Source organism: Sceloporus occidentalis, unplaced genomic scaffold (genome assembly GCF_023333645.1).
Source record: "Sceloporus occidentalis isolate IW3139 unplaced genomic scaffold, rSceOcc1.0.p SCAF_209, whole genome shotgun sequence".
Classification (NCBI taxonomy): Eukaryota; Metazoa; Chordata; class Lepidosauria; order Squamata; family Phrynosomatidae; genus Sceloporus; species Sceloporus occidentalis.
Genome location: NW_028317189.1, coordinates 782,280 through 807,291, shown reverse-complemented (window position 1 = coordinate 807,291; position 25,012 = coordinate 782,280). Strand labels below are relative to the sequence as shown.

At 45.3% G+C, this 25,012-nt stretch overlaps 2 protein-coding genes across 2 annotated transcripts; both read left to right on the top strand.

Moving 5' to 3' along the window:
* The first annotated feature begins 854 nt into the window (after nt 1-854).
* Nucleotides 855-12,636, top strand: LOC149277592 (dematin-like). The gene is made up of 15 exons (XM_089502707.1): nt 855-872; nt 1,306-1,380; nt 1,523-1,678; nt 4,899-4,943; nt 5,028-5,139; nt 6,673-6,723; nt 7,359-7,499; nt 7,871-7,977; nt 8,104-8,209; nt 8,590-8,627; nt 8,716-8,764; nt 12,126-12,133; nt 12,210-12,275; nt 12,361-12,441; nt 12,523-12,636. The coding sequence occupies exons 1-15, from the start codon at nt 855-857 to the stop codon at nt 12,634-12,636; spliced, it is 1,167 nt and encodes a 388-aa protein (XP_089358833.1).
* A 2,785-nt stretch (nt 12,637-15,421) lies between these two features.
* LOC149277591 (FHF complex subunit HOOK-interacting protein 2B-like) lies at nt 15,422-24,699 on the top strand. Its single transcript, XM_089502724.1, has 16 exons — nt 15,422-15,466; nt 16,787-16,865; nt 17,063-17,262; nt 17,892-17,996; nt 19,134-19,253; nt 20,376-20,578; nt 20,700-20,808; nt 21,144-21,220; nt 21,468-21,657; nt 22,006-22,166; nt 22,252-22,368; nt 22,536-22,626; nt 22,715-22,858; nt 23,008-23,148; nt 24,228-24,328; nt 24,597-24,699. Exons 1-16 carry the CDS (start codon nt 15,422-15,424, stop codon nt 24,697-24,699), a joined length of 1,986 nt encoding a protein of 661 aa, XP_089358850.1.
* Nucleotides 24,700-25,012: the final 313 nt, after the last annotated feature.

Below are 25,012 nucleotides of genomic sequence, written 5' to 3'. Positions count from 1 at the left end.
AATCACCCATTGTATAGAATAAGGAGTGACGCGGTCTGGATCTCTGTCTATAGAATGTATCTGGTGTTCTCTAGTCTTTAAATAAGGTTATAGGACGGATCCTGTGTATTAGACAGCCGGGCTTGTCTCGGCTCTGTATGAGACAAGCTGGGAAGTATATTATGAGTCAAGGAGGAAGCAGAGGACGGGAGAGACCAGGAATTAGAGGCCAGGCGGTCACACCGGTGCGACTCTCTGCGTCTGCGCTTCCCACTCACGTCAGTGTTCTTTTAATTCATCTATTTGTTTTATGGCACATTTTTCTTTTTTCGTTTATTGCTTCCTTGTGTACTTATAGCCAGCTTTGGGTTTATACTGTGATTGGTTACCCATCGTCCAATCACATCACATTTGCTCTCCCAGCAGTGCTGGAGCAGAATCTGGGAAGTCACGTGATGCAGAACAACATGTTGACTGGTGAGCCATAGCATCTGGTTCATGGAAGCCTCGAGAGCATCACATCCATAGCAATCGTGCCTCGTGCCAGGATTTGCCACCGGTCTCCTTGTAGAGCATTAGTCTGTGAGATCCATGCAGAATATTGATACATCCTGATACAGGGGCCAGTGTTTGCCTTGGCTCCCAGAGACCGGGTGTCTTTATAGCGTTGATGCTAGTTGCCGTGATGGTCATTAATCACACAGAGAGAGTGACGCCTTCTGCTCCCTGAGACAAGGGATCCCAGAAGCAGATTAATCTGCCGACTGTCACATCCAACGGGCCTTAATCAGCCCACAATCTAATAATCCTTCATCTATCTTTGATCCCCTCTAGATTCCAGGCATGCGCACGGGACACTGATACACAGCGGCTGAATGGAAAAACTTTCGAAGGTAATATTCTGTAGTATAGTATAGTGTTTTTCGAGGTGGGCCAGACGGCTGTGGCAGCGAGCCCACCCGCAGACTGAGCCCGGCTTGCCTTCCAGATATGCGGATCCTCATAACCTTCCTTCACGCTCCACGCTGCCTTCGTAAGGATGGAGTGAGGGGATGGGACATGGAACTGGTATTATAGGCCTTTCATTTAAATGTTATATTTAAGTATTTAACATGCTATAATTCTACACGAACAAAAAAATATTTGGGTTATTATGAATAATTGGGACAACCTTACACTTAACACGTATCCCTTGGCATGTCCCTAGGCAGTGGATCACCATCAGTCGTAGGCCTGTAAGATAGGAAACCCACCATATGATAGACACTTTATAAGCTATTGTGATTGTAAATATGTGTCTGTTAGTAACGTGCCCCCTTTCTGCAGACCCCCCTTACGTCTCCTGGCAGTGTCACTTGCTCCAGAGGGCCGAGCGTGCCGGGTTCCCCCTCTTCTATTACTGTGAGTAACCCTTTCTTTGCCTTACTGCGTGACCTCGCAGCACTTACCTGCCACAAACCTATACAATCATCCTCATTAACATTATGGTCCTACAATGTTTTTCAGGTTCTTCATAAGCCTATGTGTATTTTTGTCTCCCTAGGCCCGGATGGACAGTCATGTGCTGGGGTACAAGGATCTGGCTGCCCTCCCTCGTGATAAGGCCATACTGGATATCGAGCGCCCAGATCTGATGATTTACGAACCGCATTTTACTTACACCCTTTTAGAACACACAGATACCTTGCGAAGCCGAGAGGTAAGTCACCTTACAGACATCTGTCTGTCATCCTACAATACTTGACCTTTATTTACAGAACTTTATATGGGCTTACATGGATCTGGATTCAATGAGCCTAAGATCTAGAATTTTGCATAAAAAGCCAATCATATGCTTCATATATATGTGTGTGTGTGTGTATATACACACACACACATATATATATATATATATATATATATATATAATCACCACTTAGCAAGTCAACCCCCAGGCATAAAACTGACAGCTAGTTGCAAAAATCTATGTATCTGATTCCAAGACTCCAATGCCTGCAAGGCTAATAAGATCAAAGCAAACCTCTCATCATCCAATGAGATCAATGTAATTGACAAATTAAGCTTAATTTAGTTAAATAAGATGTAAGAATGTGCAGCGATCCTCTTTAAGTTAGTCTTATTATCACCAGATTGTTTGTAAGGTAAAGAGTTTTGATATATTTTTCATACTTTATAGTATCTCTAGTCAAGTATCTCTACTCAATTAATATAACCACATTAAAGTTGTCTGATTGAACTGCTTGATACAAATGTAACAAATTGACAGAAATCCAGGTACATTTTCTTCTTGAAGTTGATTTCACCAATTAAGATTAATACATTTCTGGCATGAAGCCCACACTAGTAAATATGCATAAAATGTTCACGGTTTTCTGTCAAGATGCTCAAACATGATGCATTTGTAGCAGGCAGTTCAATTAAGATAACTTTGATGTGGGTATGTTAATTGAGTAGAGATACTTTTCAGGCATAAAGCCCAGAAAACTACGACCGCAATATTGTCTCAGACATATTGTTTTTTCAATCACAACATGAAGTAAGCTTTAGGTGTCTCATTGAATGAAGCCCATGATGTCATCATTTATATTATTGTCATTTTCCTATAGTTAATAGGGGCAAAGGGCTAGGGTGCGGAATATGGGCTGATAAGGACCTGATGGGATTCATTGGGCTGAGAATGAATGAGAAAAGGCTTATCAAGGTAGAGGAGGACAGGGAGGTGGTTTGCTGTAGGTTGCTGGGGGTTATATTAAATTCGGGTTCTGTTACGATCCACCCTTGGTCTGCAGCCTTTGGAAATAAAGCAGAAAGCTGCTTCCATGGCACCATTATTTGCTGATTTTTTTGGTGCTTGAGCAACACGGACAGTAAGACCTTATTTATTATTTGTTTATCATGCTTTTTTTTCCTCCTTCTTTGGGAAGGATATGTTGGAAGCGGATAGTCAGTGGCCTCGCCGTTTTTCTCTATGTAGAAAATCCATTACGTTGATGGCTGCTTAGAGACTATTTATCAGACATACTGTATCGCTTTGCTATTCTACTGACACAGAAACATATTCAGCAAGTTTGGAGTCTACTGGATGTGTATTGTTACCCCGTCCCAGCTCAACCCGCCCGGTATAGCCGGCACTGTGTACTGTCCATGCGCATCCGCTAATGCATCCCAAGCCTTTTCCCTTCTACAGGGAAGGTTCAAGAACGAGCCCTGCGCTGGCATCAATCCAGGCTCCTAAACACTGGGACACTGATAGATCTGTTTAGCTTCGTCCCTCATATATTCAGGAAACATCAAAAATGATTTTCTTTTCCCAACGTAATCGCCATGTAACTACGCTGCATGTACTGCACATCTCAGCCGCTCTTCCAATCTCATAACGTAATATCTGTTCTGTCTTTCTTCTTCATTTTGCCAATTGTTGATTCGCCGCTGGCATTTAATTAAAAGGAGACTCAATTTCCCCGGCTACTTCCTCTCGTTAGTGGCTCAAATAAAGCATTTGTTTATGAATCAATTAAAGAGAGTGTTTGTAGCAGAGGGACTGTCCACCTCGTTCTAGAATCTGGACTGTGATCATTTTCTTTTTAAAACGTACTATTCAGTCCCAGCGCTTGCCTACCTTCTTCTTAAAACCAAAGAATGCATGGCATTTAAAGGTGCTGTTCCACTTACTGCTGGATTTAACACTTTAATGCCCTAATGCAGCATTAGAAATATGCAGCCCCCTCATCACGGCCGAACCCCCGTGTATAAATATGTTATAGTGTGTTTGTGTAACTTGCCCCTCCCACACCATAATTCTTGCATTGCTTTTGGAATGCCAATGTGTTATTTATTTATGTGAAAAATTCGTTTTTTTTGGCGTATTAATTGTCACATGACACACACGTTTAAAGTTTACCATTCTGTTTTTATGTGACGTCAGAGGGAAGAATAAAATGACAGATCGGGTCTATTTGCTGAGCTTGCAGTAGAGCGCACTTAATAATTTTGTCTAATTGGAACGGCAGCCTTCCGGGGAATCTCCGACTGAGAATACTTAAATCGCACATTGTGTAAGCATAATGCACAAGCGATTTCCATTGAGTTTCGCTGCCCCATGGCATACAATCATGCGTTTCATGGATGTTCGCGTCTCCTGGCTCCGCACTGTGAAAAGCGTCATTCAGAGAGCTTCCCAGAGAAAACACGTCGCTAATGACACCTTGTGCCTGGGTCCGACCAAGAGGAACAGACCCATCACCTACTGTTGGGATTTAATAACATGGAGAAGTTAGTTGGCTGAAAAGTAACTATACTGAAAAAATCCTACCTTGGATCAAAATAAAGCTTGATGCTCAACGTCCCTTTACACTGAATCCATCGATGATCGATGGAAATGCTGCTTGGGCTTATGGTTTTGTTTAAATATATTCAATGATTGAAGTCCCTGTTGTTGGATCTTCTCTTGTGGTCCGGTGGAATTTATATTTAATGGCAGTGTGTTGTGTTGTGTTAACATTATCTTTGCCTATTTGCTTTTGTTTGTTATTTTGGGGGGATCTTTTTCTGCCCCCGAAGCAGATCACATTTTATATTAGAAGCTTAAGATCCACAGAAGTTTGAGGGATTTTATTTTGAGGGATTCAGGCGTAAATCTTCGTGTCAATTACAAGTTAAGTTGTTGTGTCTGGGAGTTTTCGAGCTAGGGGTAGATGTTTTGGGGTAGAGTGACTCAAATCCATAATATTCCAAAAAGCGCACAACTCTTACTTACTGTTTTTGTATTAGTGACAAGTAGTAAAAGTGAAACAACAAAACTAATACTTTATTGGTTGCTATAGGGATTGGTTTACGTTTCTTTCGTCTCATTAGACTATGGCATGACTTTGGCCCTTGCTATCGTGTTCTCATGGTTGTCCATTTTTGTTCTCTTTCAGCGCTCTCTCTCTCCAAAGTCCATATCACCCCCTCCCTCCCCTGAGGTAAGTAGAACTGGTGCCTTGGTTGATAAAAGACCCTGAATGGAGGCTGTTTAGTGGAAACCATTCAAATATTGTCTTCAATAGGTTTCTGCACTTTGGGCTGAAACAAAATCTACAACTAGTGGCTCCATTATACAAGGGACCCGAGGAGGAACATGCTCACCCAAGGGAGGTGTCCATCATTTCCACTGCCCAGGTATTAACCAACCTCAAGCATAAGAATGGAACACCAAGGAGTTCAACAATGCCGGGGAGCACTGTGTGTTTCACATTACTGCAAAACTTCCCACCGCTGGCTACCCAGAGCTGCCCCTCTCCTGGAGATCAGGCGCAGGATTAACCCCTAGTTAGATTTTTTAGAGATGGGATAGGAGCGGGGGGGACCAAACAGCACGTCCTGCCCATAGATAGGTCATACTAACCCGTATCCCCAAGGTAGCAGGGGTTAAACCTGGCAAGCTCCTAGATCTGGTCTCTTACTTACCAGGGAACGTCCAGGCTCCAGCTACGTGAAACCCTTCCACAGGACTGATGATGTTTTTGGGCAAGGCCAGCCCCAACTTTATGTATTTGTATGGGGATCGGAGTCGGAATGGGCAGGGAGTGGGGCCTATCTCTCTATCTATCTATCTCTCTATCTATCGCTATCTATTTCTCTCTATCTCTATCTATCTATCTCTCTATCTATCTCTATCTATCTCTCTATCTCTCTATCTAGCTATCTCTCTCTCTATCTATCTATCTATCTATCTATCTATCTCCATATCTCTCTATCTATCTCTATCTATCTATCTCTATATCTCTCTATCTATCTATCTATCTATCTATCTATCTATCTCTATCTATCTATCTCTCTATCTATCTCTCTCTATATCTCTCTATATCTCTCTATATCTCTCTATCTCTCTATCTATCTATCTATCTATCTATCTATCTATCTATCTATCTATCTATCTCTCTATCTTCTATGCTCTTAAGTATGTCAGACAGGGAAAGAGAGTAGGGGGTGGATTGTCAGGGAAAGCCAAGAGAGATTAGGAGGTGACGGTTGGGAATGCCCCCGTAAAGGTCCTAGTTTTTAGTTTCGGCATGAATGAGGGGTGGTTTTCTGTTGTGCTGATAGGTGGAAGCATGGAGTACCAGAGCCATGAAACGAGTTCAGAAGGTGAATGGCCTTCTTGTTTTTCCTTGCTGTGTGTCTTGCTTGTTGCAAGAGCAGTTGAGGAGAGGCAGAGGACTCTGGGGGGAAGGGTGTACATCTCCTGTAAATATAATGGTCTACTTTTACATAGTACTCGGTGTCCCACCAGTAGTTTCCTCAGTTCACCAGATATGTGATGAAACTTTTCCCAGAGAGGATTCTGGATCTTGTAGTAATCTGCCGTGCCCACGTATAAAGTGTCCTTGTACTCCAGATGTGACAGGACTAGTGACGTGATCACCGTCTTCAGATCCTTTCTGCCTTCACAATGACAATGAGGTTTACTGGGATATGAAATTACATACAAAGAGAAGGCACAGAGTTAGAAAGAGGAACCCCCGAAAAGGAGGTGGTGCTGGAGATCCTTGTTTTTAATGTTATATATTTTCTGTAGGATAGCCTTGGCTTTGATCTTGCCTCCCCAGCCCAGGCCAGATGGAACTTCCTTTCTGTGCCAGCACCACTTCAAACTTTACTATATTCCAAAATTGAATCTTTTTTTTAAATTTTAATTATCATGTTCTCTAGATCTGGCGGAGCCCAATCTGTACAAGAAGCCCCCCATCTACAAACAGAGGGGTGAGTGTTGACTCCACTATTAAAAAATAAAGTACTTACTTGGATAATTATAGAAGTAATTTATATGAGACTTCACACAATTTTAGTGCATGTTCTTGTTGTTCCCACTAACTGGTAGTAGTGTATTCTGACCTAAGCCAACTAGGGTGGGAAGGTCCTGGAGGATCAGCAGCTCCTCTGCCACCAAACTAGGGGGCAACTCACCCTTTTGGGTACTCAGTGGGGCAGGTACAAAGAAGATCCCCCTAGCCAGCCCATTAACACGATGTTCCCAGGCATCATATATTCTTAATAGGAAGAGCTCTGGTATATGATACCATATCCCAGTGGTCAGCGGTAAGGGTGGTAGCCATGCAGGGAGCGGCTGGGGGTCCTGCTTCGATTTGGAAACTGTCGCTAACACGTCACACTCGCTAACACATCACACTCACTTTCCATGATAGCATAGCTCTGACTCTCCATTATGATAAACAAATGAATATTGAAATGTTAAATTTGGGACAATCACCTGGAATAAATCATCAGTAATTATTTCAAGTCCACCCCAGAACTGGTCCATTTCAGGCTTTATTAATGTGGCCCGATTGTTGTCTTGCTTTAGACACTTTGTAACGCTGTTCATTACTATTTCTTAGACTCTGCAGCATACCATCGATTATCTGACGACCCCATCGTTGAATCCTCCAAGTTCCCGGCCGCGCGGCCTCCAGACCCCAATCAGCCTGCAAAGATTGAGACCGATTACTGGCCGTGCCCCCCTTCCCTGGCAGTAGTAGGTATGAGAGACAAGATCCAAATGACCTGTGTTGGGACACGCGTGATTGTTTCCATGGGACATAGACAAGCTGGACCCGAGTGAGAGTCCTAAAGAATCAGGGCCACCACGAATGGTCAGGATTGATGTTTTGACCCGGCTATGAAGAATGACCTTTACATTACTCTTTTTTTTTATCATTGTCTTATTGAATAGTTGCTTTAACTCTTGTGCCACTATATTGTGATTGAAGGTACATTACAGCATTGATGGAGCTTGGTGGAGATATGCATCACCGGTGGTATCTACGGATGTATGGCTACTTTTGATGTAGGTTAGGTCTGCACTAGAAGAAGTTCCTTCCTAACTCCTATACTCACCAATTGCCTCTAGAGTCTGAGAGACGTCACAGGAGGGAGTCTACGCACGGGGATGAGGAGGGCGAGGAAGGTGAGGATGTGAGAGAGATGAGGGAGCTGCACATACAAGAGCTAAGCAAGGTACGTGATCCAGTGATCAGCGAATGTAGCTATGTATATGAAGATAAATAATAACAATGAGACCTTAACGCCGCAGCACTTTTTATATTCTGTACTTCTTGGCACAAACATTTGCTTTACTTACAGATCCAGTCCAACCTGGGAAAACTAATATTAAAAGAAGAAATGCAGAAGATAGGAACCCGGAGAAGGAAAACACGCTCCCTTCCTGACCGGACAACCATCTACACGCGTGCGTATGCCTGTCTTCACATGCCCTCCATGCTGCTTTCTTATTTACAGCATTACCAAGAGCTCCTATGTTCCCCTTTTCATACATCTAGCGTTCTCACAATGAACCCAACATGAGCATTCTAAGCATCCAGCCTACGGTGTGTTCTCGCGCATGTTCACCTTCCCATCCGGCATCCTAACAATACAAACATGGTTCTCATACCGCTTCCATCGCACACCCAGTGAGCTCACGCTCATTTCAAGTTTTCACCATTTTTTTCCCCCTTCCAGTCTATTCTCCATTCTCTTTTCTCCAAACCATTGTTACCGCAATACATCCTCCCCATTCTTTGCGTTCTCGTATCATTCATTTTTTTTTCACAATGTCTCTATCTCCAGCGGTGCATACCGGTTATGGACGGAGCAGCTTGACACGGGTATGTGACAAGTAAACGTACTTTAGTGATACTGCTGTGGTCCCGTTGTGAATGCGCTTACAGCAACCATCTATCTTACTCCCTTTAGCTGCGGTCTGCAGAGTTTCCAGCCCCGGACCGGCAGAGAGAAAGTTCAGGTGAGAACGAGTTAACGCCATTTTACTGTCCGGGGCACTTTAGGAAGGGACGGGTTAGTAGTCACAATTAGAGATGGGGAAAAAAAAAAATTAAACATAATAGAGTGTGGAATATCTTCTTTTCCAATGATAAATAATATGTTTATGACATGGCATTCAAACAGGAAGACCTTTATGAAAGATGCCAGTTACTTAACTTTTGCAATTGGTGCTAAGGGGCAAATCTGATTGGGCGACTGTGGTCGCTCTCCCCGTCCAATCAATGGAGGAGCATTTGAAGGAAATGGGTTAACTGTTCTCATGTATGTTCTTAACATATACAGACCTCGTTCCATTTACGACAAAAAATAAAGTTTGAAAAAGCAGATTTAGTTTATTATTTGCTGAATAAGCTGTACTTTTAATTTCAAGCATGATACTTCTATATAGACTGCATTTTATGTTCCCATTTGTAAAACTGAAAATTTCAATTTTTTCCGGAAAAAATAAAAAAAAAATGTTTCCATGGCTTCAAAATTTCTGTAAATTTTACATCTCTAGACATACTATATTCTGGCAGTTGAAATCCTAATGGGGGATGTTTTGAGATAAAGCAAACGCCCCGGGTTGGAACTTTCAGTAAAATTTCAATTGACTTGTATTGGACGCCAGCTTGGAAGGTTTTGCACTGAGCTCTATTTGCTCCCGAGTGTATAAATTATTATTATTATTTAAGCATCCTACCTGCTTTAGCAAATTTAGACAGGTGAGAAGGTAGAGAAAGAAGTCTCGTTTTCTAACGCCATTAAAAAGCGAACGTATGGATTGATTTGCATTCAGTAAGATACGTTACAGCCCTTGTGCGCTTATTACACATAGTAAGAGCTGGAGTGTTCCATACGCTTCTGTTCAAAAGTTTGGGCTCACTAAAACATTTCCTTTTTTTTAAAGAAAAGCACATTTTGTCCATTTAAATAATGTGAAATGGATGAGAAATCCAGTGCAGATAGTGCAGAGGCATATCTAGGGTATGGCACCTATGGCTCATGCCATAGGCGCCATTTAAAAAGGGGGCGCCAGGGAGCGGCTTTCAAACGCCGTCTTTTTTTTTTATGCGAAGAAGAGATTCTCCTCCACGAGGCCTCTACCTCCGTCCCGGTGCCGGCATTTCATGCTGAGCGCCGTAATATGACATATTACGGAGCTCAGCAGTGAAGCAGCGGGCACCAGCAAGCGGCTTTTAAACGCTGTCTTTTTTTGATGCGGAGACGAGAGAGGGGCACCTAGCAACCGCTTGGCGCCCCTCGTTCTCCCCCGCATAAAAAAAAAAGACAGCGTTTAAAAGCCGCTCGCTGGTGCCCGCTGCTTCACTGCTGAGCGCGGTAATACGTCATATTACGGCGCTCAGCAGTGAAGCAGCGGGCACTGCAACAGTGCAGAAAGACAGAAGCCTCCTGCTCCTGTCACTGGACCTCAAAGTGAGAGAACTATAAAGAGGGAGAGGGGTTAGAAAGTGATAAGGGAGCGAGAGGGGTTAGAAAGTGATAAGGGAGGGAGAGGGGTTAGAAAGTGATAAAGGAGGGAGAGGGGTTAGAAAGTGATAAGGGAGGGAGAGGGGTTAGAAAGTGATAAGGGAAGGAGAGGGGTTAGAAAGTGATAATGGAGGGAGAGGGGTTAGATATAAGTAAAGAGTGTGAATGAATGTGTGGATGCATTGAGTGAATGAGGGAGAGCATGAGTTAATATGTGAATGAGTTGTCTGTATGAGGAAGAGCATGGGTTAATATGTGGATGAGTTGTCTGCATGAGGGAGAGCATGAGTTAATATGTGGATGAGTTGTCTGTATGAGGGAGAGCATGAGTTAATATGTGGATGAGTTGTCTGTATGAGGGAGAGCATGAGTTAATATGTGGATGAGTTGTCTGAATGAGGGAGAGCATGAGTTGTCTGAATGAGGGAGAGCATGGGTTAATATGTGGATGAGTTGTCTGTATGAGGGAGAGCATGAGTTAATATGTGGATGAGTTGTCTGTATAAGGGAGAGCATGAGTTAATATGTGGATGAGTTGTCTGAATGAGGGAGAGCATGAGTTGTCTGAATGAGGGAGAGCATGAGTTGTCTGAATGAGGGAGAGCATGAGTTAATATGTGGATGAGTTGTCTGAATGAGGGAGAGCATGAGTTGTCTGAATGAGGGAGAGCATGGGTTAATATGTGGATGAGTTGTCTGTATGAGGGAGAGCATGAGTTAATATGTGGATGAGTTGTCTGTATAAGGGAGAGCATGAGTTAATATGTGGATGAGTTGTCTGAATGAGGGAGAGCATGAGTTGTCTGAATGAGGGAGTGCATGAGTTAATATGTAGATGAGTTGTCTGAATGAGGGAGAACATGAGTTAATGTGTGGATAAGTTGTCTGTATGAGGGAGAGCATGAGTTAATATGTGGATGAGTTGTCTGAATGAGGGAGAGCATGAGTTGTCTGAATGAGGGAGAGCATGAGTTTATATGTGGATGAATTGTCTGAATGAGGGAGAGCATGAGTTGTCTGAATGAGGGAGTGCATGAGTTGTCTGAATGAGGGAGTGCATGAGTTAATATGTAGATGAGTTGTCTGAATGAGGGAGAACATGAGTTAATGTGTGGATGAAATATCTTAATGAGGGAGTGCATGAGTTAATGTGTGGATGAGTTGTCTGAATGAAAGTGTGAATTAGTGAGGGACTGTAAAAGTGTTTGTGTATCATAGATGTATAATTGTGGAAGGGCAAAGATGGCACTAGCAGGAGGTTTGAGCCTTGGGGACCAAGATGGCACAGGCAGGGTATATATGGGACAAAGATGACACAGGCCGGACTGTTTGGAGACAAAGTAGACTTGTGCTGGGCTATTTGGGGACAAAGATGGCAAATCGTATGTGTGTTATCTGGGTGCTGGCCAGGTTCTATTGATCTGGGTTTGTGTGTTGATCTATACCTGCTATCGGCAGCAGGGTCTAATATTTATATATTTATATATATATATGGGCAGCAGGGGATAGTAAATTGGTTTTAGATATTTGGACAGGGGTGCAATTTCAGTGTTAGTGTTAATGTTGTAAATGACTATTGTAGCTGGAAACGGCTGATTTTAATGGAAAACCTTCATAGTCGTACAGAGGCCCTTTATCACTCCCATCACTCCTTTATCACTCCCATCACTTCTGTGTTCCAATGGCACGTTGTGTTCGCTGATCCACGTTTAAAAGGATAATTGAAATTGTAATTATGTTATAGAAATGTCCTTCTGAGTGACCCCAAAGTGAACGGTAGCGTATCTCACCCGGAAAGCTATGGGCTGACTGCGTAGTGTCATTTACACGCTTTTACTCTTTATCCACAGGGTTCCAGGTAAGGTTTCCATACACGGGGTTATTTGTGAGAAGCTGTTCTCCGCTGGGACACACATCCTCTTTTTATCCTGCAGAACGGGGAAGGTCAGAGGTCACGGATGGACCGAGGGAACTCTCTCCCTAGCATGCTGGAGCAGAAGGTGTGCGTCTAGTGACTGCGGGTCTAGACTTAGCTGTGCAGTCTGCAAATTATACCTAATAATTGTTGCCATTTTCTTTAAATAGATTTTTCCCTACGAAATGCTCATTGTGACCAACAGAGGGCGCCAGAAACTGCCTCCAGGAGTAGATAAAACGCAACTGGAGGTAAGACGAGTCCTTAATGATGAAAGTGGAGGGGCTATTAGAATTTCTTTAATCTCACCTCTGTCCGCCCGTCTTTTTCAGAGATACCTCTCCCCTGAAGAGTTCCAGCGTCTCTTCTCCATGCCCGTGGATGATTTTGTGAAGCTGCCTCTCTGGAGAAGAAATGAGCTCAAGAGGAAACTGCTTCTCTTCTAATACTGCGGGGGCTTTAACTGTCCTTTTCACATTAGGGAAGAGCGGGGCTGTTTGACTTACATTCGGGGAGAGAGCCCTCAATCCCTACAAAATCAGAGGGCTAGGGAAGATGACTTAGTGTTTCAGAGGAAAGACCCTGTATGACCAGGAAACCACCCCAAAGGCTCGCTCACAGATCAGATACTGCTCGCCCTTCTATAACTTAACATTCACCTATATATTCATATACGTCAAGCTCTTCTATAGGATCAGTCCCTGGCCATATTCGGTACCCTGGACCCATCTCTAGCCGTCACCCACCTCTTTCTATACCAACCAAAAATGGTGTAAAATCACGTGCACCCATCAGAGGTTCACTCTCCGAAGGTTCATTCTGTCTCGAGGAACCTGTTGTCTAAAGGACTCGTCTTTACCTCCATAACACTATATAATTCTAAAACACATATTATATTCCATAGCCTCTAGCGTCCTATACCCCATGCAACAGATATTCTATATATCTCATATAATAATCACTCATCCTGAAAACACCAGAACATTTACCGATGACCACATACTTTTTAGCATTAACACCTAGATATAGAACCAGGATACAGGCCTTGAGATTACGACCCGTTTAGTGAGTAGAGGCCGCGGTGCTATCTCCTGACGTTATAAGCTGCCGGCGCTGTGTGCGTGTGCGTGTTCAATGGGTGAGTGCTTTCACTTTGCCGCAAAACGCGACTCTATCTTTCATGACCGTCTAAGCGACAGCCGGGCAGATCCCTCCCACGTTCACCATGCGCCTCCGAGGGCAGTTATTATAGCCCTGTGCTGTGTGTGTGTGTGTGGTTTGTGACATGCTGGATTTTGGTACACACGTACCCCCCTACGTCATTCTCGTCACACGTCCTGTCACTTCAATGCCCCCCTAACCAACTCATCGCATCCCCTTCACGTATACGCACCCGACTTCTCTCTAACGCACATACATATATATCAGCCTGTCATGTGACCTTTCACAACCTGTCGTTTATGTGTGTCCCCCACAACTATTTCCTTCCCTTACGTGCCCCCCCTGAAATATTTCACATACGATGCTCCATGTACATGTGTCCTGTGCCCCCCCCTTTTGTGTGGAAGCTTTTATTATTATTATTTTTGGCTTCTGATGTATTATTATTAATATTATTAAAGGTAATTGGATATCCTCGCTGATTTCGCGTTCTTTTCTCGCTGTAGATGGGATTTCTAAACCAGGGGCCAAAAAACTGAACCTAAATACCGCAAAACTCCCCAGAAGCGGCTAAATAGTTGGGGTTTAAATTGATCCAGAATGACACCATCATTACATTTGTATAAAGAGCGCCAACAGATTCCGTAGCGCTGTTAGTACACGTTAAGACACGTTGGTACAGAAGGAGAAGGCGGCCCTGATCTTGTGAGCTTACAATCTGTTAGGTGGTTGAACGAGACAGAAGGTGAAGGACTGTTTCGATGAGGGTGAGTCGGCGGCCTGGAGATCTTGAAAGCGGGGAGAATTACCGGTTTGTTTTTCCGAATGCAGGTTGCGGGTATTGGGAGAATAGATTGTATGCTCTTCTGTACAGCTTGGTATTTAGTGTCAGAATGAGAAGAGGAAAGTCTTATGGAGTGAATTCCAGCGAAGAGGTAAAATCTGGGACATCACCAATAAATAATAATACACTAAAGAGGACATGTGGAGACGCGTGTTCACCTGGGGTCTCCACATAATACCGAGTGACCCCCCCTCCAGTGCTGTACCAAGGACTGCAGCAGGTCCTGCGCGGCCCCAGGACCTGCTGCAGGAGATAGAACCGCATTCTCTGATAACCAGGCACAGTAATCACTACTTATTAAACAACAAATTCCATCTTCAATCCCCAATCGTCCGTACACGGAGGTTGGGGACGGGCTGAAGTTTGGTAAATACACAGACCCCACGCCATCCTCATGCTGCTCATTAAAAGGAGCAGCGCTAACGCCTTAACATCATTATGTATTAAGGCCGGTAATCCCATGAAGACGTAACACCGCGCCACAGGCGTCTGGAATCGTGCCTGCGAAATCACAAACCGTTACCCGTTACGGGAGCGCGTTGCACACCATCCAGATTCACGATACCATATCATTGGAGAGAGAGGGGCCTATTCACTGAATGGAGAGTCACGGTCTCATTCCCTTCACTATACATTACGAAGGTCCGAGCCCAGTGAGCTCCTACCACTGTATAAGCTTATACCAGGGCCTTACACATTAAACTATAAATTGCACAGGGCCAGCTCAGCCCTCCTTGCTAGTGTTGGTCCTTCATGACGTACAATAAAGTCGAGGTGTTAAAAGCCGCAGCTCTCCATTTGGAGATTAAACCTCATGGTGAAGTTTAGGAACGCTCTAATGTCTTCAGTCAGTATCAATAGAGTGTAAGCTCCCTGGGCCAGGGCCCTCTTGCCCCCTGTAGTAATAACCGTCACGATTTGGGCATTATATGCAGGTCTCTATGGGGTTACCGGGCGCCGTTTAGGCGCCACCCTGCCGGAGACATCACCCTCCCTATCCCCCAGGCGGATCAGCCGTGTGCAGGGGGGCGGAGCGGGAGAGGGCGGGCGTGGGGTAGCACCCAGGAAATACCGGGGATTTGGTGAGGCCTGGCACCGGGAAGGCAGAGCGTGGTATATGTGTATTTGTATTCGGGCGGCAGTGGGTAGCAGGGACATCCCCCCACCCTCTTTGGGTTGAGTCAACCGGACAGCCCGCAGGCCGATGAGGTGTGTGTCCCGGGGCCATGTGGAGCCGCCTCGGAGCTCTTCTGCAGCAGGCCGTGGAATCGGTGAGTGTCTTGGGACACCGCGGACCAATTCAGTCCGAGGCTTTACAGGCCGAGAGGAGACGCGTCTGTATAAAGCATGGAAGCTGCAGCCAGTAATATACCCCGTCTGTTTAACCCCTTCAGCTAATGCTGCCATGAGATAAGGTCCCCTCACCAACCGCCTGGTATACTCTTATAATAGGGCCACTAATGAAGATCAGCAAAGCAGGCTGCCCTACTGAGCAATAACTCTCCACTTATATACTTTAAAGTAAGGGTATCCATGGTAACTACCTAAACCCGAGCACATAATTCTACATGTTTCTCGTGAAACCTTTCATTCCGGTCAGTGTTGCATTACCGCGTACTCACAGGTGTCTATAAATCCGCGTACACGGCTCCAGCAATTCACATGTTATTCAAAAGTTATAATGGATATATAGATGCTCGCGTACAGAACGAGTAAGAGGTTGGCGTAATGTAGCCCCCCGAAGACCCCACTATCTTCTATTAAGACGCTCATCAATGCATTGCGTATACACGGTGTAGCGACTTGTGCATACCTATTCAATAACAGTAAAGCACTGCAGCTTACAACACCGCTGAGGATTTTATGCTTTCGTATGAAGGAAAAGTCTATTCTCTATTTTTAATGCGTGTTGGAGGTGCTGGCGCTATATAAATAAATGTAATGTATTTAACTCCTCCCCTGGCTTCCTCTGATGGAGACAGGAAGTATTAGTGTGTACACTTCCTGCACATGCTCAGTAACACTTCTGTTGAATAGGAGTAGCTGCAGCCAATCACATGTACTCTAGCAAAACAATTGTTTGGATTGCATACATGTGATTGGCTGCTGCTGCTGCTGCTGCTGCTCCCATTGATTTTAATATGAGCTCTACTGAGCATGTGCAAGAAGTGTACTGACCATCTTTTTTATTAGATGTAATCTTTATTAAAAGTAGATACCAGTGGTGTAATTACAGGGGTCCTGGTGCGACCCCTGTGTCCCCTTGTTCCTGTCTCCTAGTACCGGTTCAAAATAGTTTCCGACCTGGCCCTTTCTAAACTATTTTGAACCGGCACCGGGAGCCAGAACCGTACCAGGGTCATGTGATCCAGCAGTCAACCCAAGGCTGCTCGCGTGCCGAGTATTTAAAGTGTTCTGGAAACTGGATTAGGAATGAGGGTCTTCCTCCAACACACCGAAGCTTGTGATCTAAGGAGGTCCGTGTATCAACAATTGGGGATTAAAGTTGAGATTTGTTTCATAAGTAGTGATTACAGTGCTTGGTTATCAGAGGATGCGTTTCTATCTCCTGTATTTTATTTCCCTCCCAGCGAGAGCCGGCGCAGGACCTGCTGCAGTCCTTCATACAGCACTGGAGGGGGGTCACTCAGTATTATCTCGAGACCACAGGTGAGAGGCATCCGTGACGACCTTTAATGTCCTCGTTATGTCTGTTTTATCTGATTAGCAGGGGATGGTTGAAGGCTGTTGTAAGGGGGATGCTCAGTGGGATAGTAGACGATTACTGAGTGCTGGCTCACTATACCTGAGGCTTGCTTCATTACTGAGTGGCACTAAATGCGATGCGACGGTCTTTATCTCCGCAGATGAGTCTCGCAACGCACGCGACACAGACATCCCATGGCGCCTCCGCCAGTTGCTGGATATCCTGGTGTACGAAGAGAGGGAACTGAAGAACGGAGAGAATGGAGACCCTGCTGGGGTTGGAGACCCTACTGGGCCCTGCATGGAGTACCTGCTGCAGCATAAGATACTCGAGACACTATGCACCCTGGCAAAAGCAGAGGTACCCGCTGGCTTTAGAAGTGTAAAAAAAAAAAAAAAAAAGGAAACAATAGAAACGGATACAAAATAATATGTCAATATAAAGAAGATAAGGGAGCCTGGAGTTAAAATAAGTCAATTAGCAATTTCACGTAAGGAGCCCAGATTTCTTTATAAAACTCACATTTCCCTGTCGCGAGGAGGAAACTTCTTTCCGTTTTATGTTGATAGTTGATTTGGTTCCGAACTTCTAACCCACTTATTGGGCCGCGCTTCTTTCAGCTCTGCCGTCGTAATGTGAATAAAGAGAGCTTTTTGGCTTTTTGTGTAGTTTGATAAGACAATATGGGGAGTAATTTCATCTATCTCCGGAATAAGTTTATTTACTAAAAAAAAAAAAACTGGTAATATTCTCCGTAGTGAAGGTCTGACCATACATTGTCTTGCTGCCAAGCTTTTCATCCCATGTAGTTATAACGTATATAAAGGTTGAACTTGATGGTCTCTTTTCAGCCTAAGTTACTGTCACTGTAGTGAAGATGTTCAATGGTAACTCTCCTGCGCACTCTTCTTTTTCGTGAATAAACCCCCGAGAGCGGGGACGTTGCGGAAGGTGGCTGTTACATGAGGCTCATGTCTCCTTATTTCTAGTATCCTCCTGGGATGAGGCAGCAGGTCCTCCTCTTCTACAGCCGTCTCCTTTCCAAGGTTCAGCGGCCGCTGCTGCACTACCTGAGCGTCCATCGGCCTGTGCAGGTAAGTGCCGGGCGGTGGGTAAGTGTAGAGGAATTGGGAGTCAAGTGGGTGATGTGACACGGGGCTTACTATTATTATTTATTATTATTACCGTATTTGCTCGATTATAACACGACCCCCCAAAATCTGAATATTAACTTATGAAAAAAAGAAAAAGCCTGAATATAAGACGACCCTATAGGAAAAAAGTTTTACCAGTAAATGTTAATTCATGTAAACTATGTGAACAATTGTTTGTTAATAAAAGCTATGATTGAGAAAAATATTTTTTTATTTCCTTTTTTTTTTTTTCCAACCTGCCCCCCCCAGTTATGCACATCTGCCCCCAGGCTTGCCACTCTGCCCCAGAAATGCCTTATACCCCATATATGCCACTGTGCCCCATGATATGCCTTTTAACCCTCTAAATGCCACTGTGCCCATGATACGCCTTTTAACCCTCTATATGCCACTGTGCCCCATGATATGCCTTTTGACCCCCTATGTGCCACTCTGCCTCCAGAAATGCCTTGTACCCCTATATGCCACTCTGGCATTTAGGGAGTTAGAAGGCATATTATGGGGCAGAGTGGCATATAGGGAGGTAAAAGGCATTTCAGGAGGCAGAGTGGCATTAAAGGGGTTAAAAGGCATTTCACAGAGCACCAGAAATGCCTTACACCCCCCATTTAACACTCCCCCTCCCTCCTCCAAACTTATCGGTGCTTCTGAGTTGGGGGGGACGTATAACACAGGAGGATCCAGGTCCCCTGCATCCTCCTGTGTTATGCCCCCCCTCCAATTTACCGGTGCTTGTGAGTCCCCGGTGCTTAGTCTGGGCTGCGTGTAGAGCTCTACGCGATTGTATCGTGTAGAGCTCTACGCAATTATATCGCGTAGAGCTCTACACGCAGCCCGGACTAAGCACTGGGGACTCAGAAGCACCGGTAAGTGGGGGGGGGGCATAACACAGGAGGATCCAGGTCGCTGCGGGGGATCTGGATCTTAGTCTCATAATCAGACCTATTTGATTATAAGAAAAAGACGACCCTGATTATAAGACGAGGGGTATTTTTCAGAGCAATTGCTCTAATAATATCTAATATTATAATTTATTATTATTATTAAAATTATTATTATGGTTTCCGCTGCCCGCAGAAGCTGATCGCTCTGGCCGGACAAGCCGGTGTTACAGATCGCAAAGAAGAGCTGCAGTTTCTGAGTGCTGTGTGCGCCAAGCTGGAGAAGGACCCCTCGCTGCTCATCCATGTCCTCGAGGTACGTGACTCCGTACAGCCTGCCTGTAACCAAAACCGTTACACAGAACATGATCCAGCAAACTACAAGTCAGATGAGTAGCGTTCTATTAAGGCAGAAACTCATCACGTCAGTGAGCGAGGAGTCCTGCACCTGCCTGTTGCCTGTTAAGCCCTGTCCCCAAAGCTGTCACAGCTGCTATCCGTTGGGTCAGGGCACACACGTTACCCCAGTATAAAATCCTGTTCTCGCGGTACTTCATGGAGGTGGGCAGCCCTCCAACAAACCGCCTTCCCGATAACCCGGTCCCCAAGCATCCCCCCGAGGAGACCCTGCGGATCTAATGAGCTGGATCAAGCAGGCATTTGGCCCGAGCCCACAGCTGCTCACCCCGCTGTAGTACTTTATTCTCCTTTACTTCTGCTTTGAACTGTAATTCTACTGCGGAAAATAATGCGCCCAAAAGAGTGGATAAAAAATATATATATATGTTTTCTTTCTTTAGGCAGAGGCTGGGGGCAGATCTGGAGGTGCGGAGCAGGAAGACGAGGGATCATCTGCGGCACCCAAACGCAAACCCAGACAGAACCTGTTCAAAGCTCTGCTCAGACTGTGTAACTGCCGGGTAAATGGAGGCATGGCCGGGGGGGAATAAACAACGCAGAGTGTAGGAGATAGAAGCATTACGTGATTACGGTACACTTTATTTATAGAGCAGCAGCTCATTCACAGTGCGGTGCTATAGAAGATGTAGAGGAAAGGGGGAAGGAAAGGAGGAAAGCAGGTCTAGTCTTGGGTGGACCCCCAGCTTTTACCTAACTACAGACCTGGTCTTTGCCATGATGATGACCTGTGACAGCTGAAACTACATCTCCCATAACCCCCTGCAGGTCAGGTAGACAATTTAAGACCCAGACGTCTCTGTCAAAAATAATAATTTATAAAAAGATTACCAAATATTTTCATAACAATATTTTTTTATAATTTTTTTGGTGGGGGAACCTTTTTTGGACACCATGTATTCTTTAAGTCATTATGAACATGTGGCAACCAGGTATAAGGACTGTTTCTGCAGCAGACAACAATGTAACGTAAAGGGGGAGAGTGCGATTCCGGGAATGAAAAGTTCGTTTTGTCTCTCAGTCACAGAAAGGGAAGCTGGCGGTGAAAGCGAGGGAAGCCCTATTAGCGGTGCTCCGAGCCGCGCAGGAGGAAGGCCCGGTGAACCTCATCGCACGGAGCGACCTGAGCACACTCGTGGCTGAGCATCTGTGTGAGCTGAGTGCGTGTATTCCCGCGACCACTCACCCCTACGACATCACTGTCCAGGAAGACACGGGCTGGAGGTCAGAGGAACGGGGGGAACGTGGGGCATCTCCGGGTCATGCGGTTCGGCATTAGAGGTTGTTGCTATTGACCGTATTTGAGCACAGCATTGAATATCCGACCTGTTTCCCCGATATGCAGGACAGAGATGGGCACTGAGGATAAGGACTCCATCGGTGACCACGCAGCCTTAAGGAGGTTCTTCTGTTGGGTGGAATTTTGTGACTGTTTGGTACGGGAATCGCATGAGGTGAGACGTCTCCCGCATCGCTTAACTATAGCGGGAATTAATCGTATAAGCGTAGAATGTGGTGGCCATTTATGCCTCCTGTAGGGACTTAAACCTTAACTGGTCCTCGGTCTTGTGTTAGATTTAGGATAGCTGTATATCTAGCCCATGCGTGTTTAAATTTCCTTATTAACCTCTACCACCCTGTCAGTGAAATAAATCTACCTCGCGTTACATGTAAGCCACCGGACACTCTGGCTTTAGACAATGTATGGCCTCTTGTGCTCTGAAGGCCACAACCAGCAATATTGTTTTAATGTTTTTCTGATTTTCCAGATTTTTTATCTTTGTCGCAGGTGATTGGCACGGCAATATCCAGGTCCATAGCAGAGAAATACCTGCTCGGCGTGCTGCAGCCAGAACTACTGGAGGTGTGAGTAACCCCGGTGTATGTATATAGAAATAGTTGTGGTTTCACCCCAAACAAGTAGTGAGAAAGTTCTAGAATAGCGAGGGATTGGTGATACTGAGGAGCGTGCTTCCACTCACAGGCTTTGCATTGGCTGCCACTAGAAGGAGTTAAGGGGCAGTAGAGATCTTTCGGTGCTAGTGGTAGTCGGGACAGAACCGTATATAAGTCGGGGAACATCAGAATATGGTTTCCTTTTGCTCCCGGACAGATCGGAACTGAGCATCCTGCGCAGCACAGCTCTCCTTTCTGCCCTGTTCCAGCACCTCGCTGCCTCCCCGCTACTGCAGCAGCTGCTGAGCTTCGTACTCGGAGAGGATACCGACCCAGAGAACAGGAATGACCGGCGCCCACCGCTCCGGGCCCGGCTTATCCAGAGGTGCAACCACCTGTCCGATGAGGTGATAATCCCAGCTATCCATCACTAACTCACACGTCAGTCAGGGGAGTATTGGCAACCTTCAGCCAGCGAGGCAAGTGAAGGCCAAAGGCACGGTGCTAAAAACGGGCACATCTTACCTATACAGTCACTGAGACTGGGGGGGAAATGATGAAAGTAGCACAGAAAGGACCCGGTTAGGGTGTAAATCCTGCTTTACAACTGTAGACACACTGACCCAAAACCTTCAAATAAGAGCAGCCCAGGGGCAGTTGCCAGTCCTCCCCTGGCCGAAGCTACCCCATGCTGTGCACACTTTGGCTTATACACAGCTGCCTGGCATTGACACGCACCATTGTCTCTTGGTCAGATAAGCCTAGCTTCGCTGCGACTTTTTGAGGTGATTCTCCAGCTGCCGTCGGAAATTGCCCTCCATAATCTCGTGACCCGGAACCTGGAAACACGAGGATACCTAAGTGGGGCACAAGATGAGAGCAAGGGGCTAGACGGAGACGCCTGGGAGGGCACAGAGTAAGTAATTCATTTATCCGCGTTACTGTTACTGAGAGTAATGCAGATACATGTGTTAAAATACTCTAATGGCGTGTCCGTGCAGAGAGCTGGAGGAGGATCCCTATTTTACAGACAGCTTCTCGGATAATGAGCTGCGACTGACCGAGCGAAACCCAAAGCAGAGGGCAGAACCGGCAGGGAGAGAGCAGAGTGTGAGGAGGTAAGTGGAGAAGAGACTGCGATAAACCCAAGAAAGAGCCGTGAGATCGCTGGGGAGGAGAGGTAAAGAATTGGAGCGCTGCGGTCTCCGCAAACCTGGCAAAATAATCCCGCGCGGGGAAAAAATGGAGAGCCGTAGTGATTATCACTTTTTTTTTTTTTTTTTCTTGTCCTCGTCAGTTTCCTTTCACTTGTACCCGAGGAGATGAAGTCTTCAGACTCCGGCTATGACTCTTACCTGCAGGATGCCCTGGTGCAGGTGACGCAGCCGCCCCTTTTGTGTACGTCGCTTGGACATTTCCCCATAAAACATGACTTTAATAATCGTTCTGTATGTTTTCTCACAGTACCAGGTGCTTTGTAAGGTGACTTCTCGCTGGAAATGGCCACTGACCCCACATCCTTTGCTAGCCGGTCACCAAGGGCAGGAATTTTACGAGGGGCATTTTCTGGAAGTCCTGTTTGATCGCCTAGGGGGGATCTTGGACCAGGTACATATAAAGTATCCTTCCCTAATAATAAATGAACCACATTCATGGTCCCTCTATACTTTTTACTTCTTCCATGAGACCATAAACTTGTTGCCCCCCCAGAGTATTACTATTCTAATACCAATAGTGTTTCTCCCCTGTTTTATCAGCCCTACGAAATGAATCTCCTCGCCACGTCTTTGCTGGGGCGTCTCGCCCTGTTCCCGCACCCGCACCTCCAGGAGTATCTGCTGGATCCCTTCATCAGCCTGGCTCCAGGGGCTCGCTCCCTCTTCTCTGTCCTTGTCAGGGTGAGACGACATGGGAACGCCGATACATTAATCGCAGTTACTTAAGTCCGGGGGTTCCTTTAATCTTTTAGAGTCGTGTTTTGTAACAGAAAAGATCATTTAAAAAAATACAGGTAAGTAAATGTATGAATATTTTTATTAAGGATGGGATGCTCCTGACCCATAGAGCTTACAGTCTAACTATGCAGTACTCCTCCGTAATGATTAAGTAGCAGAAGGTTGTAGCGCCATCCCCTGGTTCTTCCCGTAACGTCTCCCAGCCATCTCGCCAGATGTTATATTATCGCTAGTCCGGCTGACCCCACCGGCTCCTAATCTTGATTAGGTTTAAATTCTGATTAATCGACGCTTAGACTGTAAGCTCTATGGGTCAGGGGCATCCCATCCTAAATAAAAATGTTCATAAATTGACTTACCTGTCAGGGGATTATTTTCTGACCGTTTCTTAACTCCCCTTTTTTAACAAAACCTAGTGACCGAAATAAACTACACGATACAGGTACAATGGGCTACAATTTGATATGCGTTTGACCCCAAACCCTTTTTCTTGATTATTTTTCGACATGATAGACAACATGCTTTGGGTGAAGCAGCAAATGCCAAGAGACACGTCGAGCTATGTCTGTACCATCGCAGAACCACAATTGTGTTTGGATCCCACGGCAGATAACGTGGCGTTTGTCGAGAAAGATGCGGTCTCGCATCATTTAACTGCCAGCTTTTTTTATTATTTTTATTTTTTTTTACTACTAAACCTAGTGTAAAAATAACAAGATGTCGGCTGTACGGCCCGTAATGATCTACATACAGAATAATTTTAAGATATAAACATGCTTATCGATGCCGTCCTCGAGGAAAGGAACTTCCCAATGCATGCGATCAGATATTTTCTCCGTTGCACCCCCCGCATGTTCTCCCAGTTCCATTAGTAAATCCGGACTGTCCTTTGTTTCCAGTTCATAGATTCGGTGACGGCTTCATCTCCGTCGGGCGCTCCTCCAGCCTCTTATAATGTGGCTATTGTTTGACGGCCGGCACTCTTCTCTCTTATTGACTTAATCCTTCTCGCTGTCCTTCAGGTGGTCGCAGATCTCGCCCAGCGATCGCTCCGGGTGTCTCGTTTCCAAGAAACTCTGTGCCTCGTGAAGCGTCAGCTATTGGGAGACTCGCCTGACGTGCAGTGAGTATATAAAAACGGGACCCGGAGTGGTGGTTTGCAGCTTTTCTTTAAGATAAGTGATACGGTTGACGAATGCGTATTTTGAATGAATATTTTGATAAGCATCATTCCTTTTTTTTTTTCTTGTGAAATAACCTGATCTAAAACAGCAGAATACATTATTTTTAGAGGTTTTTATTTTTCTCGTTCTGTGGGAAAATAAGAAAATTCCGTGTGTTTCGTGCGGTCTGTGTAATCTGTTATATGAGCCCCTTTTGTTCTTTTTTAGGCTGAGTCACACGACCCTGTGTCGCGGAGTTGTTGTCCTGGAGGAGTTCTGCAAAGAGCTGGCGGCGGCAGCTTGCGTGACCCACCACCCTCTTCCAAACTGATCAGGGCGATCCTAACGGGGTGCAAAATACTCAAATACCCCGGCGGCAACAAAAAGAAACAAACAAACAAAAAGAAAAGTGCAATATCGGAAGTTTTCCCACTGTGTGGGAAACCCAATCTTAGTCCCAGAACTTTATCGCAGTGGATCGCTTTTTCACCAACTTTGTGCCTTAATGCGGCAGAGGATGCTTCGAAGTCTGTGCTGCTGCAGCTTCCCGGAATGTTTTTACCCCTCTTGGAGTCTTTTATGTTGGTTATTTCTGCTCTTATAAAGGAAGCTGATCCCTATTTGATCTTAAATTTAAGTTGTGG